Source organism: Mus caroli, chromosome 10, assembly GCF_900094665.2.
Source record: "Mus caroli chromosome 10, CAROLI_EIJ_v1.1, whole genome shotgun sequence".
Taxonomy (NCBI): Eukaryota; Metazoa; Chordata; class Mammalia; order Rodentia; family Muridae; genus Mus; species Mus caroli.
The window spans coordinates 99962133-99978770 of NC_034579.1; the positions used below are offsets into that span (position 1 = coordinate 99962133).

Genomic DNA, 16638 nt, shown 5'->3' on the forward strand with positions numbered 1-16638 from the left:
TGACCTATATCCCATCTAGCCACCTATTCTTATGACCTATATCCCATCTAGCCACCTATTCTTATGACCTATATCCCATCTAGCCACCTATTCTTGACCATGAAAACAGTATGAGTCCTGACTTATGGAGCAGACCCTAAATTCAATGTGAAAATGGTTGTTTACGCCTATAATGTGAGTGCCACCACTGCACCATGGAGCATGTTTTGTCAGGCCTATCACCCTTTGTGGGACCGTGAAAGGCAGCCTGTTTTCTGGATGAGCTAGGTTTAAACCCTGGAGACCCTGCAGGTGTTCTCTCAAGGGATGGAAGGTCTGTTAGCCATGCTTCCTGAAATGAGGCCCAGATCCATAATTCTGTGGCCATCAGTCACATAGGGCAATACCCCAAGCTCCTGGTATTCTATCTGTACTCCACCCACATGGTTGCCTGGCCACAGCCAGGTATGCTCCTCCCCACAGTTACCTGGCAACAGCCAAGTAGGCCAGCCCACTATAAAAGGGGCTGTTTGCCCCTTCTCCCTCTCTTACTCTTTTTGCTCTTATTCTCTTACTCTTGCCTCTCCACTCTCTTGCTCCACCTCTCTACACGTGGCCATGGCCACCCTCTACTTCCCTAATCTCTCCCTCTCTCTGCCTTTCTACAATAAACACCTTAAAACCATGGACTGCCTTTCTCCTTGGGATCCACCATGATGGAACAATGGATTAAGGTCCTGTGGCTTTTCACAGGTGTGGGGTGTGTGCAGTCTAACTTCCTGCCTCGCCCAGTGGCCTGACCCCTTGCCCAGATGCAGGACACTATTTTAACCCTCAGTCCTTGACACTCACAGGTTTTGCAGGTGTATATGATTGATTGATAATTGTTTTTCTTTTCCACTATCAGTACAGTATATTATAGAACTATAAAGGGTAGTCAATAGGGATGACGTTCCTAGAATTCCAGGTTTTACTCACCGCAATTTATGGCTCATATATCTGCTATTTCCAGCAATAGGATCTGAAGGTTCTGAAGGGGAACCAGGAAGAGAGTCCTTAGTGTGTAATAGTCGTAACTAGAGTTATCTTTTCCTTTGGGCATCACTTTAAAATCAAATGTGGTAACTGAAAGGGTAGAACCCAGGCTACAAAGGTTTTCATAAACTCCAGTTAATTTGGAATCACCTAAAATCTCACAAATCTCAAGTTCAACATTTTTCACTTAGATTATAGCCCATTGTATCATATGCTAACAAGGGTGTCTAAAATATAGATTTTTGCATACTATCTCACTTTTGTGTACATGAAAGTGATCTTTGTCGATTATTTAAGTCTTTTTTATCCTACATAACAGATAATACAATTAGGTATATCATCTCACAATGAAAAACTAGCACAATGCATAAAAAAATATAAATCCAATGATCCATTTTGGTAGAAGAAAACCTTGAGTATTTTCTAGTTTCAAGGATTTTTAAAGGTAACAAACTTTAGATTTGAAATCATGTTAATAATTTAAAATTTTATTTAATCTTTTTTTATACAGTCTAAGTTTTATCCCCTTCCATGTCTACCCTCTGACCTGACCATTTCACACCCCACACCTCCTCTCCTCCATTCCCCCATCCCCACCCCACCAGACCTCCCTACACCTTGGGACCTTAAATCTCACATTTCTGTCATATTTACTATCTCAGTCCGGAATCAACAGAGGGATTCAAGATGAAGCAAAGCATGCCTGTGTGTACTTGACAGACTGAATGTAAATGAACTCCATCACGAACTCCCAAGCACAGAGATTTATGTGCTATGGCCTTATCTGTTTTCATGACATCGAATTCTACCTTTGTACTGTCAGAGTGACGACAAGAATTTCAGACGGGGATCAACCTGGCGAAGGCAGTTCCCTCCTCGTGAAGTTCATGGAATCAGCATGATGCCTGGCTCCTCAGAAACATTACCAGCTGGATTCAGGTTGACCACAACGTCTGGGCAGTCCAGGAAAATGACGACAGATGGTACAGTAGTTTTACATTTCTGTTTATGAAGTAAAAATCTTGTCTAAACAAAGCTATATAATTCTTAACTTTGCATACCCTCTGGAACTGATTTTTTTCCTTAAATTAGTTTGCTTTGCTTGAAATTTACTTTGCTTTTATCAAGAAGAAGACCATTTGAAAACTACCAATGCATGAATCCATGACACTTGATATGCATTTGAAAAAAAATAAATTGCACCCCCCCCAAAATAGCTCCACTAATGTCCACATCTAGAAAAAGCAACATGCATCTTCATGATTTGTGTTTCTTTACTCTTCTGTTTCAAAGCTGAATATTCCATTTAAAATGGAGGTTAGATTTGAAATCAAATCCCACCCGTTATGGAAATTAGTGGTTCTTTTACATGTTGAAATATTATAAATTTTATATTTTATCTTTCAAATTCAGATTCATCAGACATGTTTGTCTCTGACCAAGGCAGAAAGCCTTAAATAAACAAGCACAAACGTGAGAAGAGAATTAAACAAACACAAAACCAACAGTGATTTACCAATCACATCTCCTTCTGTGGACATTAGACTTTTGATACATCTTTGACAAAAGTCGTTCTGGAGAGACAACTTAGAAATAATAATAGAAACCACCAAATTATCTCTGTTTGGTAGGCATTAAAGAAAAATAGTCTTCCTCTTATTATTAAGATAATAATCCAGAAACTTCATTTCTTTTCAAGCTGTTATGGCAATTAAAATTCATCTGAGCATAAAGTGTGGTCTTTGATCTACATTTCTTTTAGCGTGTTAATATTTTGAAACTTGTTAGCAAGGTTCATGAATAATTTAACATGACTGAAATTAGCATAGAAGTTTGCCAGTACACAGAGAAAAACAACACAATTCACACTACTGTGCTCTCTGAGAGCAATCCTTACAACAAAAGCAGACTCCCCCTTGGGAAGTGCTTTGTTACAGATTTCATCTAAGGAGGAATACATAGCAAGTGGAGAGCTCAGCTGAATTGCACTCGGGTAAATTTTCATTAGCCTCTGGGTCTAGAGGAGAGGAGTGTGAGTGGCTTCTGTCTGGGACAAGACAGTCTACTAATATCTTCCAGATCCCTTTACGCAGAGAAAAATCAATCTCTCTCATCTAATGTCTGAGAACCTCTAAAGCCCTTTTCTCATTTGCAGTTGCTTCATCAAGACTGCAGAGGTTAGACAACTCCACTGTTCGCACATACTCATGTTGACAAGTCACTCAAAGGAGGCAGCACTGACCTGCTGTGAGTAGTTTCTCTTGGCTGACCAACAACAAACCAACAGAAAGATGGGATTCACAGAGTCTAGGCAATATAGTCCATGCCCTTTGGTATGGTCTAGCCATGCAGAGGTGATCGCCCCCTTGAAGAATAGCATTTCCTATCATTACCTGTCTTCTGTGTTTGGTGGTCTGCCTGTTGAAGGTCTGTCACTCAGTCATTCCACATTAATGGGTTACTAAGCATATTGCTTTGAGGGGCATTTTGTTTTTGTTTTTTTTTGTTTTTTTTGTTTTGTTTTTTTTTTTTGACTCCATAAAGTTTTCTTAGTAAAGAGTCTGGCATTTGAAAAAATATAACAGATCTCAAGTGCCTGTCTTAGAAGGAAGTCAAAAGAGAGCACTAGAAATTTGTGCAAGTTCACAGACAAAGAGAGCAAGAGACAGGAAATTAGATGTGGATTAATATTAACAACAAAGTTGACTATAAAAATATACAAATCACAACATCTTATTTCCTATCACTATGATTTATATTTGCTGAAATCAAGTATAAATTTTAAGAACCTGGGAAATATAATATAGAAAAAAATTATAAGAATTAGGAGTAGAAATACCATGAAACTTCATTATACACATATAAGATATAATATTTATGAGAAAATGCTAATCAGTGGGAAATATTGCTATATCAATACAACATGAAATTTTATAATAAATTTTATAATAAATATATATGTAAAACTGGCTTCCTAGATTTATAAACTTTAAATGGGTGAAAAATATATTAACCTAAACTTTGGATATACCAAACTATTCTATCATATTCAATGAGCTGATATTTGGAAGAAAATATTTTTCAACTCTATTGTGCCCAGAGACGGGAAAAGGAAAGAATATAGAGCAGCAGTCTTCCTGTGCTTTTTACTATGAGTAAACAGCCTTGAATCAACATCTATGTACAACATATCATGGCTCTTGGGAGAGGAACAAAGAGGCTGACATGCTGCCTTACGTGGGACACTAATTACGAAAGCAGAAAACAAAAATCAAGCACTCAGACAAATAATTTCTCAAAATGGTACAATAAGATAAACATTTTGTGATACAAATTTGGTCTCATTAGTCATGGCCTACAATATATAATCATTTAGCTAAAATAAGAGACTTTTCATAATACTGTTTATAACATCCAACACATAGCATAATAATTTTCTCAGAAACTTAATAATTTACTAGCTCATAAATGACTAATATGTTCAGTAGTGCTTGCTGCTTAGCTCTAGACTCATGAGTAGAATTTATCTTGAACTATTTGCAATTTTTTTCCTGCATGTTATTCTAGTTCATATTTTTTTTTAGTTTTAACCACTAAAAGGAATAAAAATATTAATAAGATAATAAAAGGCAATATTTATTTTATTTTAGTGAGAAATTAAAATGGTCCTTATGAAAAGTAAGCCTAAATATACTTTATATTAGTCAGTAATAGTAATGTGAGATTTGTTTCTATGTGATGTCATGGCTGGAATCTATAGTGTAATATGTATTACTTATACAGAGACATCAAATATGCTGTTTTATGTTCTATAATGATTAAAGAAAAGCATCATTTTTAAAAACTCTAAAATATATGAACTAGAATATAAATCTATCCTGTGGAATATGCCAACTCCACCCAATTTAAAATTAGCAACCTAAAGAAACTTGAGAAGGCATGCTGACATTTTATACCACTTATAGTACACCCATATTTTCCTTGAAGTTGAACAAGTTCTACTTCATGCTCCTGAAAAGATAAATAAGTAAATAAGTAAGTGGAGACTAGTAAATGTCACACCATCTACTCTAAGTTACATCCGCCATAACGTTCCTTGCGCTGGGGTTCTAGGACAGGCCTATTCAAGCTGCATGGAGATATCTGCCAGTGCAAAGGTGTGGGGTCCACTGGCTGGGAGTTGACAGTGAGCTCATGCTGTATGTCCCCTTTCAGATGTCATCTTTTCAGTCTACACGACCTAAAGTGCACTACCGCCTAGGAAGACAAATGGAGAAGCCTTTGTGAAGACTGAATCCTAAGGGAATAATATAAGTAACGGTTTACCAAACATTAAATATGTGACTCTGGGGGGAGTTGGGTATTGAGTCTGATTAGTTTACTATGATTGTAATAAAAATGCTTAAGTCATCTGATATAAGAGCATCATCCACGTCATAACTTCCGTACGTCTGATGCCTTTATGAGATGGAACCACTTGTTTTTTTCATGTTGTAATATAATAGGCATCTATGTATTGCTGTGTATCATTTCTTTTTAAATGTGTAAGTCTTCTGTAAATGGATATAAATATGATTTTTTAAAAAAATAAAATATATGGTTCATGGAGTCTCGAGTGCAAACATTGAACAATTCCAAGTACTGTTTGTATTTTACCATTTCACCATTTATACGGTTTTTTGAATTGTAATGGTCAATCAATATGTTCCTTAGAAGTGTGTTTCATGCTTCAACATGCTTCTCCTTCAAGTCTGTCAAACCTTAAAGCTGAACACCTGCCTCTGATCATGTGATTAAACCTGGAGCCCAAAATGACCTTTAAAGGCCATCAGGGATGTGACACCCTCTCTCTCTCTCTCCTTACAGAAGCACTGTGATGGCTCAACCTGTTTCAAAAGAAAACAAAGCCAAACTGTTTACAAGAGTCAAATGCAATGATTTTAAACAATTTATATTATGAAAACCATTACCTAATTTTGTTGCCTATGGACCAAGAAACACACACACATATAAACACACATACATACACACACATGCATATACACACACTTTACTAAAAACTACATGTTCATTCAAATAGCCAACACTGGACAGTGAATGTCAACCATTGTAGAGTCTGAGGTCTATTTCCACTGGGGTGTGGGGTGGAGGGGCAGAACCCCATAACCTACCCCCCCTTTTTAAAATCACTGTTAACAGGGCATTAGCCAGACTCAAGTCTGTTATTACAAGCCTTTAGCTGAAATAACCATTTTTTTTGTGACTTCCCTGAATTCACTTTCATCAGAGGAAATAAAGACAGAATGATTAACGTATATAGTGTATAAAAAGTAAGATGAGTAATCTCTTCCTTGTGGCTTTATTCGGTGGTGTCACTGTTGTTTATTCTTTATTGATATGGGAGATTTCAAAGTGGAACCTATTTAATAATACCATTGATCGAACTGCTGTTTCCCTGCTGCTTGGTCTTCATGCAAGACCCGTCATTAGTAAATTATTATTAATTTTTTGTATTTTAATTCGTTATATTTGCACGTACATTTGTTTTGATGTCTATTTTTGTTGAACAGATTCAATCAAAAGGTAATGGTAACAGAAAACCTCTCCATTATCAATAAAACAAAAAAAAAATGCCTCCAGTTTCCTGCTTAAACTTTGTTTTCTAGTAGCCTGACATTTAACGATTTATTTCGATTACCAAGAAAAGCATTCAACGATGTCAAATGCGAGTCTATTCAAAATTGAGTCTGCCACTAGAGGGAGGTCTAAACCAGCTGATATAGAGGTGGTTTGGCTTTTTTTTTTTTTTAATATGTTGCTTGAGTAAAGACAAAGTGAAAGAACATTGAAACCCTCGATTCATCAAAATGAAATAGATGAGAGAAACTCTGATACCTGCATGGCAGAAAGATTTATACTCGTATTTGTATACCTGTGTGACAAACAGTTGTGCATAGCTGTAATGCAATCCTTGTGATAATTAACTTACACGGAAGAACATTTTATTTTGTCCCAGCGCATTTGATGTTCCATCTCAAGAACCGGCAGTCTGCATGCTTTGGGGTCGAGTGGCATGGTCGGAAGCCTGTACTAGAGAAAACTGCTCACTTCCTTGACAGAAGAAATGGAGCAGCACGGTGCTGCTGCTCTGCTCGGGACACGTAAGAGGGCACATTTCTGTGACCTGAACACTTAGCGTCAGCATTATCCAGGCCACGCATTCAGCACAGAAGCTTTTGGGGAATAATCAATATCCAATTAGGTAAACCACTCACGCTGTCACCAAAAGCAGTTTCTTCTTTTTAGAAATCACCTACAAAATACCGATCATCTGTCATAATCCCGATAGTGTGATACAAAATATCAAATTACTTTCCTTGAGAATTATGTAAAATATTGTTTAATGTATAAGAAAATTTTAGTCAGCTATATTTCTGGGTGTTTTGGTTTGGGTTTTCCCCTTTAACCATCAATGTGAGGACTTCAAACATGTTAGAATATCAGATCAGACCCTTTCAAACACAACTTTATATAAGTAAAATAACCTTTTGGCGAATAAAACAATTCACTTTTAGTTAGTTAGTGTATTTTTTAATGGGGAAAAATAAATTGTCACACTCTTTAAACATTAAAGGTACTTTTATTTTCATTTTTGCAAGTGTCTTACAAATTTAAAAATTTCATAAAGTACAAGATCACAGGGATGTCATCAAGGTGAATTTAAGTGTGGTCACATTTCTTGGATTATATCATTGCTATCAAAGACATATTCAATTCAAAATATTTTAGATGCGATTTGACAAACAAGACAAAACAAAAACCTTATGGGGAGATTTTAAAATAGAAATTTCTTTAATTTTCTCCCAATTTTTTAAGCAGTCTGATGACTTCATTTTAGCACCACAGCCATGATCACTGCCTCTAGTCTGCAGGAGAAATGGCTTTCCTCATTGAAACATAAGAAAAACAGCTCCTTCCCAGGTGTGAGAAACTGTGTTTTTTGTTTATTCATTTATTTGTTTTGTCCGTTTTATTAATGTATTTTTACAGATTCTCTCTACGGGAAAATAACCCATGCTTACTTGCTGATGTATCCCCTCAGATCTGGGAAAGCGGAAAATCTACAAATGATCCAAAGATGAAAACTTCACTCAATTCTTAGATCTGCCTGAGTTTATAATGGGCAAATACGAACATGACAAACTTAAAGTACCTGATTCCTGTCGAGAAAGTAATGATCTGTACTTTCATGCTAACATATTAAAAAGTATTGATTTGTAATCCCTACAGTTGTGAAAATGGATAAAGTGTATATATATATACAATTAATAATTCAAGAAACTCAAGAGCTTCAAGTTACAAAATGTCAGTTGGTTAAATTTGGAATACCAAAATAATTAAAGATGATAACATACTGTTTTTAATATTACCAATAAAGAAAGTAGTTTAATCAATAAAACTTCCCTTTGAGAAGCCATTTATTATACACTCTGCAGCCCAACGTTGCCTAAAAATGAGTCTTTATAATATATATGATAAGTAATAATATTTATGACAAGTAAGTTGCCATCTGTTAGTTCTCACCTATATTTCTTGTATTTGGACTTATCTGTTAGGACACAGACCAAAGAGGTCTAAAATGAGAGCTTTATGTAAGATATGCATAGCTTTTATGACCAGTAAATCCTAATATATTGTTACTTATCCATTTTTCATCTATTTGGGCAATTCATCATCCTCTTCATAATATTTCCAAAAAACTGAAGAATTGAGAAACTCTTCCAAGAACTCCCAGAAGTTCAATAAACCCAGTATACTTTTTTAAATTAAGTGTACGTTCTAAAAAATAACACACGTAGAGCTCTAAGCTAGTTAATCAACTACTACTTCTTACTCGAGCAAATGGATATATTTCTTTAAACTTACTAAAGCCTTATTTCCAATTTTTGAAAAGACTCCATCATTTTATAGAAGAAATGTATATTAGACCATAATTTTAGAATATTTAATATCTATTCAAATTAAAATTAAAACTTGCAATACAAGTAAACATTTGGGGTTCTCTTGAAAACAAGAGGCTCTTGCAGGAAGGTAAAGCCTCTCTCCTGAGCCGTATTACTTTGGGATCTGATAGGGATGGCCCCTTTCTGGAATATATGATTTCTAGTATTTAAGGCTATATATTATTCTTAAATCATTTGTTGGGTTATTCACCTCAAGAACCACTATAAACTCATTGAGCACCAGTGGTATAGCTCAGTAGACGAGTGCGTATCTGACATGCACAAGACTCTGGGTTCAACCCTTATAAGAGGAAAAAGTGCTAATTTGGAAGAAACCCCAGCAACTATGAGTAAGAGGCAGGAGGACCAGGATTTCTGAGGCCAACTTAGGAAACACATCCTTGTCAGAGAGAGAGACAGACAGACAGAGACAGACTGAGAGTCAGAGAGACAGAGAAGAAAGAAGGCTCATTGATGGCCATGAAAATGTATTGACATTTAACAGAAGGTGAAAACGTTTCCATTTCCTATAGCATCCTTCTTGTCATGCCTTTCCATTTGGAGGACATCCCTTGATTCCATCGAAAAAAGAAGGCATCCAGACACATAGAGTCAATCATGACAGGGGATTCCAGAAGTCTTCATCTCTTCAAAATATTTGGTGGATGGACATGGAAATTCTCTACCAGATACATGCCTCCCCTTGCCCAGTAACTAGTAACAGAAGTGTTGCTCTACCCTGGGGTCCTGTGTTGCTAAGCAACCTACTCTGTCTTGATAATTACCTAAAAGCATAGTGGTCATCTATAAAATAATAGACAACATTTGAGTCTCCACAATAACCTTTTAAATTATATTCCAACTTTGATTTCAGTTTAGATTTTGATCAAAGTGTGGCTGATTCCTATCTCCAGAAAGTACGTTTATAGTTCAGATATTTTCGATTAAAATGTGTTTGTAAAGCACATGAATTTGTAAAACTGTACACCAAAGACATGATCCTCAATACACTAGATAGCATATAATGATCCATGTTACAGACAAGAGGTAATTGTGCAAACTGGCTCACATGAAACACAATATATATAGGGGCTTACAGGGGCTACTAGACTGACAAAACACTACAGCTCACATCTGAGTTGATAAGGGATTTTGTTTCAAGTATTCCTTTATAGAAAATAAACGACTTAAATCCAGCTAGAAAGTTAAGACCAAGTGGTTGAACATAGGAAGCAAAAGTCACACAGCCTGCTTCAGCACTTCTTCAATGTGACAAAAAATGCTGGGGTCCTCAATCGTAGGGGTCACCTGGAAATAAATAGGCAGTGTCAGATGAGCGTCCTCCCGTGTACTTTGCTGTGACTTTGTACAACAGTGACATGCGTTGTTCCACCATTCATTTTTGTTGTTTTTTTTATTTGTTTTGATTTTGTTTTTTCTTAAGATGGGGTCTCATGGAGTACAGGTTGGCTTCAAATGTCTTGGGTATGAAAACTCAGTCTTGGGTTCCTTATCAGCTTGCTTTACCTCCTAAACACTAGGACTATGGGTGCAAAGAATTTATACCCCCAGTTATTTCATAAAACACCTGTAAAATAGGGAACTTCAAGCCAAATACTTAAATACTGATCTCTTAGGATAGTGAAGGAAAGAATTTATCTAGCAAAATTGTTGGTATTTCTACATATACCTCCAGCATTTTATTTATTCTGAAAATTGCTTAGAAAGTTATTATTATTATATAAAATTTTTGATGAAATTACAGATCTCCATACCAATAACATGCCTTGACATTGAAATATATATGGGCTTGAATCAGTCTAAAGTTTCCAAAAATGATTTCTCTCAAAATAGTAAAAATAATGAGAAGTGATAGGTTAGTAGATTTTAGACTTCTCAAATACTTCACTTTCTCATCATGGATGGTCATTAGTGACTGAAATCAAGTAATGTGTGCATTTAGTTCAAAGGAATGAATTTCTGCAAGTCTGTTTGAAATTTATAAAACTGCCAAAAGCAATGTTCACACAACAGTTCCTATGATTAAAGCATGTGATTTTAACCAATGCTTCTTTCTCAAGCTCTTCTCATAGAGAATGAAGATGGTTTGGTGTAGATAAAATTCATGTTGAAAACTTTAATCTAATAGAGCTTTTCTGGTGCCAAAGACATTGTGAAAAATATTGCAGGACTCAGCATTAAAGATTCTAAATCATTTACCTTATAAGGCTTGCCATTAACCAGGGCAGACAGTGTAGACCGTGGAATTTTGCCAGACCTGGTTTTGGGTAACTGTTTGACGAAAACCGCATTTCGAAAAGCAGCCACAGGGCCAATGCTCTGCCTAACATGTTTCACAATCTCTTCCAAAACTTGTTCTTCTGATACATTTACATCTAGGGAGAAAGTTGAGCTGTTAAGCACCAATTTAATGCCACTCGTTTAGGGCCAAACAGTAAGAGGTGACAAACATGCCTCACCTTTCTTCAACACGCAGAGTGCTAAGGGGACGTGACCTTTCAAGGGGTCTTCCTTGCCAACCACAGCACAGTCAGCCACAGTGCCATGTGAGAGGACTGACTGTAATGTGAAAAGACCTGCTGTTAGATGACATATACACTTATAATCTTAACACATAAGAAAAAGAATGACGAAATTCAGAGCTGCTGTCCAGAAATTCCCAACCGGTTCATGTCACAGCATCTGAGGTGAACAGTTACGATTCCCAAGATTGTTCCTAAGAGCTGAAGGAGACAAAAACAATTTGCTTAGCTTACCCAGAAAAGAAGTAGCTTGTTGCTTCTTCTTAATTTCTTATTAATGAAATCAAAGAACAGGCCGTGCTGTGGGTACCACATGCAAACAATGCACACAGGCCATCTCGAATGCAATCTTGAGTGCATTTGACTTCATTTCGGGGATGCCTACCTAGTAAGGATGTCCCAAGATGAAGGAGTAGATTTATTTTTGAGGAATAAACAGTATTCTCTTCAGTGGGTTGTCCTTCCACCTAGAGAGGATTTTCTAGCACTAAAGGGAGGTTTGTCATGAAGAGTAGTCCTGTTATCAGATTATCACCACTATAGGAAGTAATTCCTTCCTTCCTTCCTTCCTTCCTTCCTTCCTTCCTTCCTTCCTTCCTTCCTTCCTTCCTTCCTTCCTTTCATTTTGATACAAGGTTTCAATATGTTACCTTTGCTGTCAGGTATCTTATTCTGTTTATCATGCTGGCCTTCAACTCTGAGATCTGCCTGCTTCTGCCTCTTGAGTACTGGGATTAAAGGTATGCACCACAACATATAGTGGTCTCCTAAGCTCTCTAGATTATAAAGAACAATACTCCTGTCTCTCTAGGAACACAGATTGATCTACCACAGGAAACATAAATGCCTGTAGTTTAATGGTCTGCTAAGGTGGGACTTATAAAACTGTACCTGTTTTACTTTTATGTCCTCCTCTGAGATTGATTAATATTTCAGGTTTTTCACAAGTCTAACAAGAAAGAGCAGCCAATAATCTGAATACGAAGCTCCTTCTCTAGAGCTTTTTCTATCTTCTATTCATGCATTTGACTAATATCGGATGCTTTCTAAACCACAGTGTTAATGCAGCAAGCTCAGGGAAGAGCAGAAATACATAGAGTATCATTTCATGGAGCTTAGTCCACCAGGGAAGATGTTTGCTTGATTTTTATGAACATGTATATAAAAGGGATACAGCTTCTGAGGAAATGTGTTATCTAAGCCCGAGGATATGGACCTCATCCCTTAGCAGATGACGATAAGAAGATATGGATACACATTTACCACACAAGGAGGAGAAGAAAAATCTCAGCAAAACTATGCAACATGAATTCAAATGAAGAAGTGGGTGAGGCTGGAGAACACAGAAAGACATTGGTGATGACAGTAGATGAGAAGCAGCTAACCTATTAAATGGGAGCTCTTTAGGGATCTTAACTCAACCTTTATTTTAGCAACACTGGGGAAGAATGCAGCAACTCCAGGAAGAGGCAGCATAAGGTCAGAGTGAAATTTTAAAGCACATTTTGTACAGCAGCCATAAAATTATAATAAACTAAGCCCAAAGTAGAAACTTCCCATATAGATTGTGCCCTCACATATGCACAACGTCCCTGACTCACCAGTACCAAAGTGGCATATTTGTTATAAAAGGTACTTAGGAAAAAACACCAGAGAGACAGTCAGTCCCTTTAGATGCTTTTGAGACACCCAAGTAGAAGAGTTAGTTGTATACAGGGATCCAAGAAGATTCAGGATCTAAATATCACATTTACTTCTGATCCATGCAAAGATGACAACGGAAGTTATAGACATAGATCACATTATCTAGGAAGAAAGTAGCAAGAAGAAAGTTTGAAGGACATAAGAAACCCCAATATCTAATGGAGATACACACAAAGAGGGGGGGGGAGAGAGAGAGAGAGAGAGAATTGTCAAAGTAGAATAAATGTCAGAAAGACAGAATAAAACAAAACACAACAGAATGAGGAGTGTGCCACCTTTAAGATCCACGTGTTTTTTTGTTGCTGTTGCTGTTTTACTGGTTTTATTTTTATGAAGTCATAGTGAAACTGCAGTTTCTTTTTTCAAAACACTCAGAATACTCAAGATAAACAAAATCATTTGGTACAGATCCAATGTGTGACCTCACATGGTCCTGCTTGGATATACAAGTCATGACTGCATCCCTTCTCTAAACTCCTGGGTTGTGAGAATTTCCATGCACACAACTGAAAATAATGCATGCTAAATTGGTGCTTTAAGAAAGGAATTCAGGGGCTGGTGAGATGGCTCAGTGGGTAAGAGCACCCGACTGCTCTTCCGAAGGTCCAGAGTTCAAATCCCAGCAACCACATGGTGGCTCACAACCATCTGTAACGAGATCTGGCGCCCTCTTCTGGAGTGTCTGAAGACAGCTGCAGTGTACTTATATATAATAAATAAATAAATCTTTAAAAAAAAAAAAAAAGAAAGGAATTCATTCTCTGTCTGGAGACATTCCAAACTGCTTCACATTTTTTTAGAATCTTACATTTAAAATCCATATATTGAAAATATAGACATAACTTAGTGCCTGATTTTCTTAGGTAGTGACTATAGTTGCTTGCCAGTCTTGACAACAGAATGCTTACCCAGAACAACTTACATACAGGTAGGCTAGATGGTGTCTATTTGATTGGATGAATGAAGATTGGCTATTTTACTTGGTTATCTAGAGTTAATTGTCATCAACGATGTGTTCAATAGTGCTCCAAACATCTGAAACTTAATTTGTAAGATGCTATGATCTATTCAAAGGTCATTAGTGAGTACTTCTTTCGGGTATTTGGTTGTGTAACTAGTAAGACAATACATGTAACCAAATATAAATACTAAAACTTCTCCACTGTACTTTTTACCAATTATCATCCAGTTGCTTCGCTTTTCTATCTTTAATGGGGATACATGTTGATCTGGTTAGAAAACTGCTGATTATTTTTAAAAGCCAAGGATAATTTGCAAATAAGTCATACAGTTTCCTGGAATATAATATCACCATGTTTCATTTTTCCAGAAAGTTGTGTCAGCTCTAAATAAAGTACATTATAATACTGGATAAAATATTATGTCATTCAACCATTCAGTAGAAACAAGAAAGGAAGAGGGGAGGCTTTCTTAGTTGTTCTACTAATGACATTTGCACTGTAAATGGGAGTTTTAAATGGACAATTTAAGAGAAAAGCATCAAAAATGCATGTTGACAACATCTGAGATCAAGAAATCAATCAAAATCCCACAAGGAGGACAGTGAAAGCTTTTCCTCCATGTGAAGCCAATTAAGCACTGATAATGGACTTGCATTAAGGAGCTAAGACAAGAATGCTACTTAAAATACAACTAACTTTCTTGGTAAATAGCTGTCATTGGTGTTCCAAATATGGCCACTTTTCTATAGGCCACTTACTGGATTTATAAGATCATAAGTTCTGAAGGAAACATAATCAAGTTTTTGAGGGCACATATTTAAGAATTTTACATACAAGCAACATTAGACAGACTCATTATGTTGTATTTATATATACATACACGTATGCACATGCACACATGCATATATATAAAATATTGATCATATATAACAATATATAACAATAATGATCATAGACATAGATGCCACGAATTTAAAAGAATCTAAGGGGAAAGAGAGGAGTCAGAGGGGTGCATATGGGAAAACTGGAGGGCATAAATAAAAGAGGGAAATGATAACTTCTGCTGCAATACTTAAAAAATTGCTTTAATGTTAATTTTTTTTAAATCAGTCATTCTCTATGTCTTTCAGTCTCCACAGCAGGAGGGAGGAGGATGCTGAAACTTAATTTATAAGATGCTATGATCTATTCAAAGGTCATTATTGAATACTTCTTTCGGGTATTTGGTTGTGTAACTAGTAAGACAATACATGTAACCAAATATAAATACTAAAACTTCTCCACTGTACTTCTTACCAATTATCATCCAGTTGCTTCTCTTTTCTATCTTTAATGGGGATACATGTTATACTGGATCCTACGGAGGATCCAGTTCCTCTGCCACTGGTGTATTCTACAATATGCTTACAGGGGTTCAGGATCTTCATCAGGATTCTCACGATATACTCAGAAATTGTGTCACTACTTATATACAATAGTCATTTAACATTGTGGGGAACTGAAATTGCTGGGGCTCTTTAGAGAGGACACAGCTCTACACAACAATATATTCGATTATCTTGGTGTAATCCTTCTTGTTGAAAACAGGGTACTTGATCAGATTGATCTTTCCTGGGAGAGATGTACAAAGAGGCTGCCCTGGGCTGCCCAGGCTCGGTTTTGACAGTGGATTCCCACACTACCAGAGATATGATTAGATTAATTAACAAATGGAAACTTTAGCTACAAATGAAAGAATGAAGGTTCAGAGTCCAACTTCTTTCCCACGAACACTGTCCAGAGCATAAGAGCGAGCTGAGAGAAAGGCTTCACGCTGGCTCCACCTCACATTGCCACACTAACCCTGAACTAGAGATTTTAAGTCATAGTTTTCAGGGGAACGCTCTGAACTTCCTCCAAGGTTCTCAGTTCTCCAGCTCCTTGCCATGCTTTGAAAGATTAATCAGTGTTTAAAATAGATTTTATTACTACATAGTTACAGAAGGCTATTTCTTGTTCAGGGATCTGCAAGAATGATAATGTCCTTTTAAATTTATAAAAACTATGGGACAGCTCCATTTTCTCTTACAAAGAACAGAAAGAACAGATTTCTTTTCAGCTATTTCTGACAGTAATTTTTCACAGACTATCTACTGATTTCATGTTTACTAATTTAATACCCTTTTAAATTTTTATTTAGCCTTCTAATTGGTTATCCAATACCAAATACTCAGTCCTAACATTGTATACACACAAGCAATACTAAACAGACCCAGAAATATATATATATATATATATATATATATATATATATATATATATATATATGGGAAAGAAGTTGGACTCTGAAATATATATATTGATATATCAATTCTTCTAAAACACACTGAAAGATATGTTTCTGATTATCCCAAATTATAGCCATTTAATATC

At 36.3% G+C, this 16638-nt stretch overlaps 2 protein-coding genes across 37 annotated transcripts in view; one reads left to right on the forward strand and one right to left on the reverse strand.

Annotated features, from left to right (window-relative positions):
* Positions 1-7588, forward strand: part of Ppfia2 (PTPRF interacting protein alpha 2) — a 460521-nt gene extending 452933 nt beyond the window's left edge. For 17 of the 36 annotated variants that reach the window (XM_029482321.1, XM_021175011.2, XM_021175010.2 and 14 more), the window contains 3 exons: positions 1838-1997; positions 3170-3261; positions 5230-7588. In XM_029482321.1, coding sequence (XP_029338181.1) covers positions 1838-1997; positions 3170-3228 — 219 coding nt within the window. In that variant the 3' untranslated portion in view covers positions 3229-3261; positions 5230-7588. The remainder of the gene's footprint in view (positions 1-1837; positions 1998-3169; positions 3262-5229) is intronic. The other 19 variants (XM_029482324.1, XM_029482326.1, XM_029482325.1 and 16 more) reach the window with 3 other exon arrangements.
* Positions 7589-7641: 53 nt separating this feature from the next.
* Positions 7642-16638, reverse strand: part of Acss3 (acyl-CoA synthetase short chain family member 3) — a 182267-nt gene continuing 173270 nt past the window's right edge. The window contains exons 14-16 of the mRNA XM_021174594.2: positions 11498-11597; positions 11238-11413; positions 7642-10325 (exon numbers count right to left, since the gene is read on the reverse strand). Of these exons, the coding sequence (XP_021030253.1) occupies positions 10257-10325; positions 11238-11413; positions 11498-11597 (345 nt within the window). The 3' untranslated portion in view covers positions 7642-10256. The remainder of the gene's footprint in view (positions 10326-11237; positions 11414-11497; positions 11598-16638) is intronic.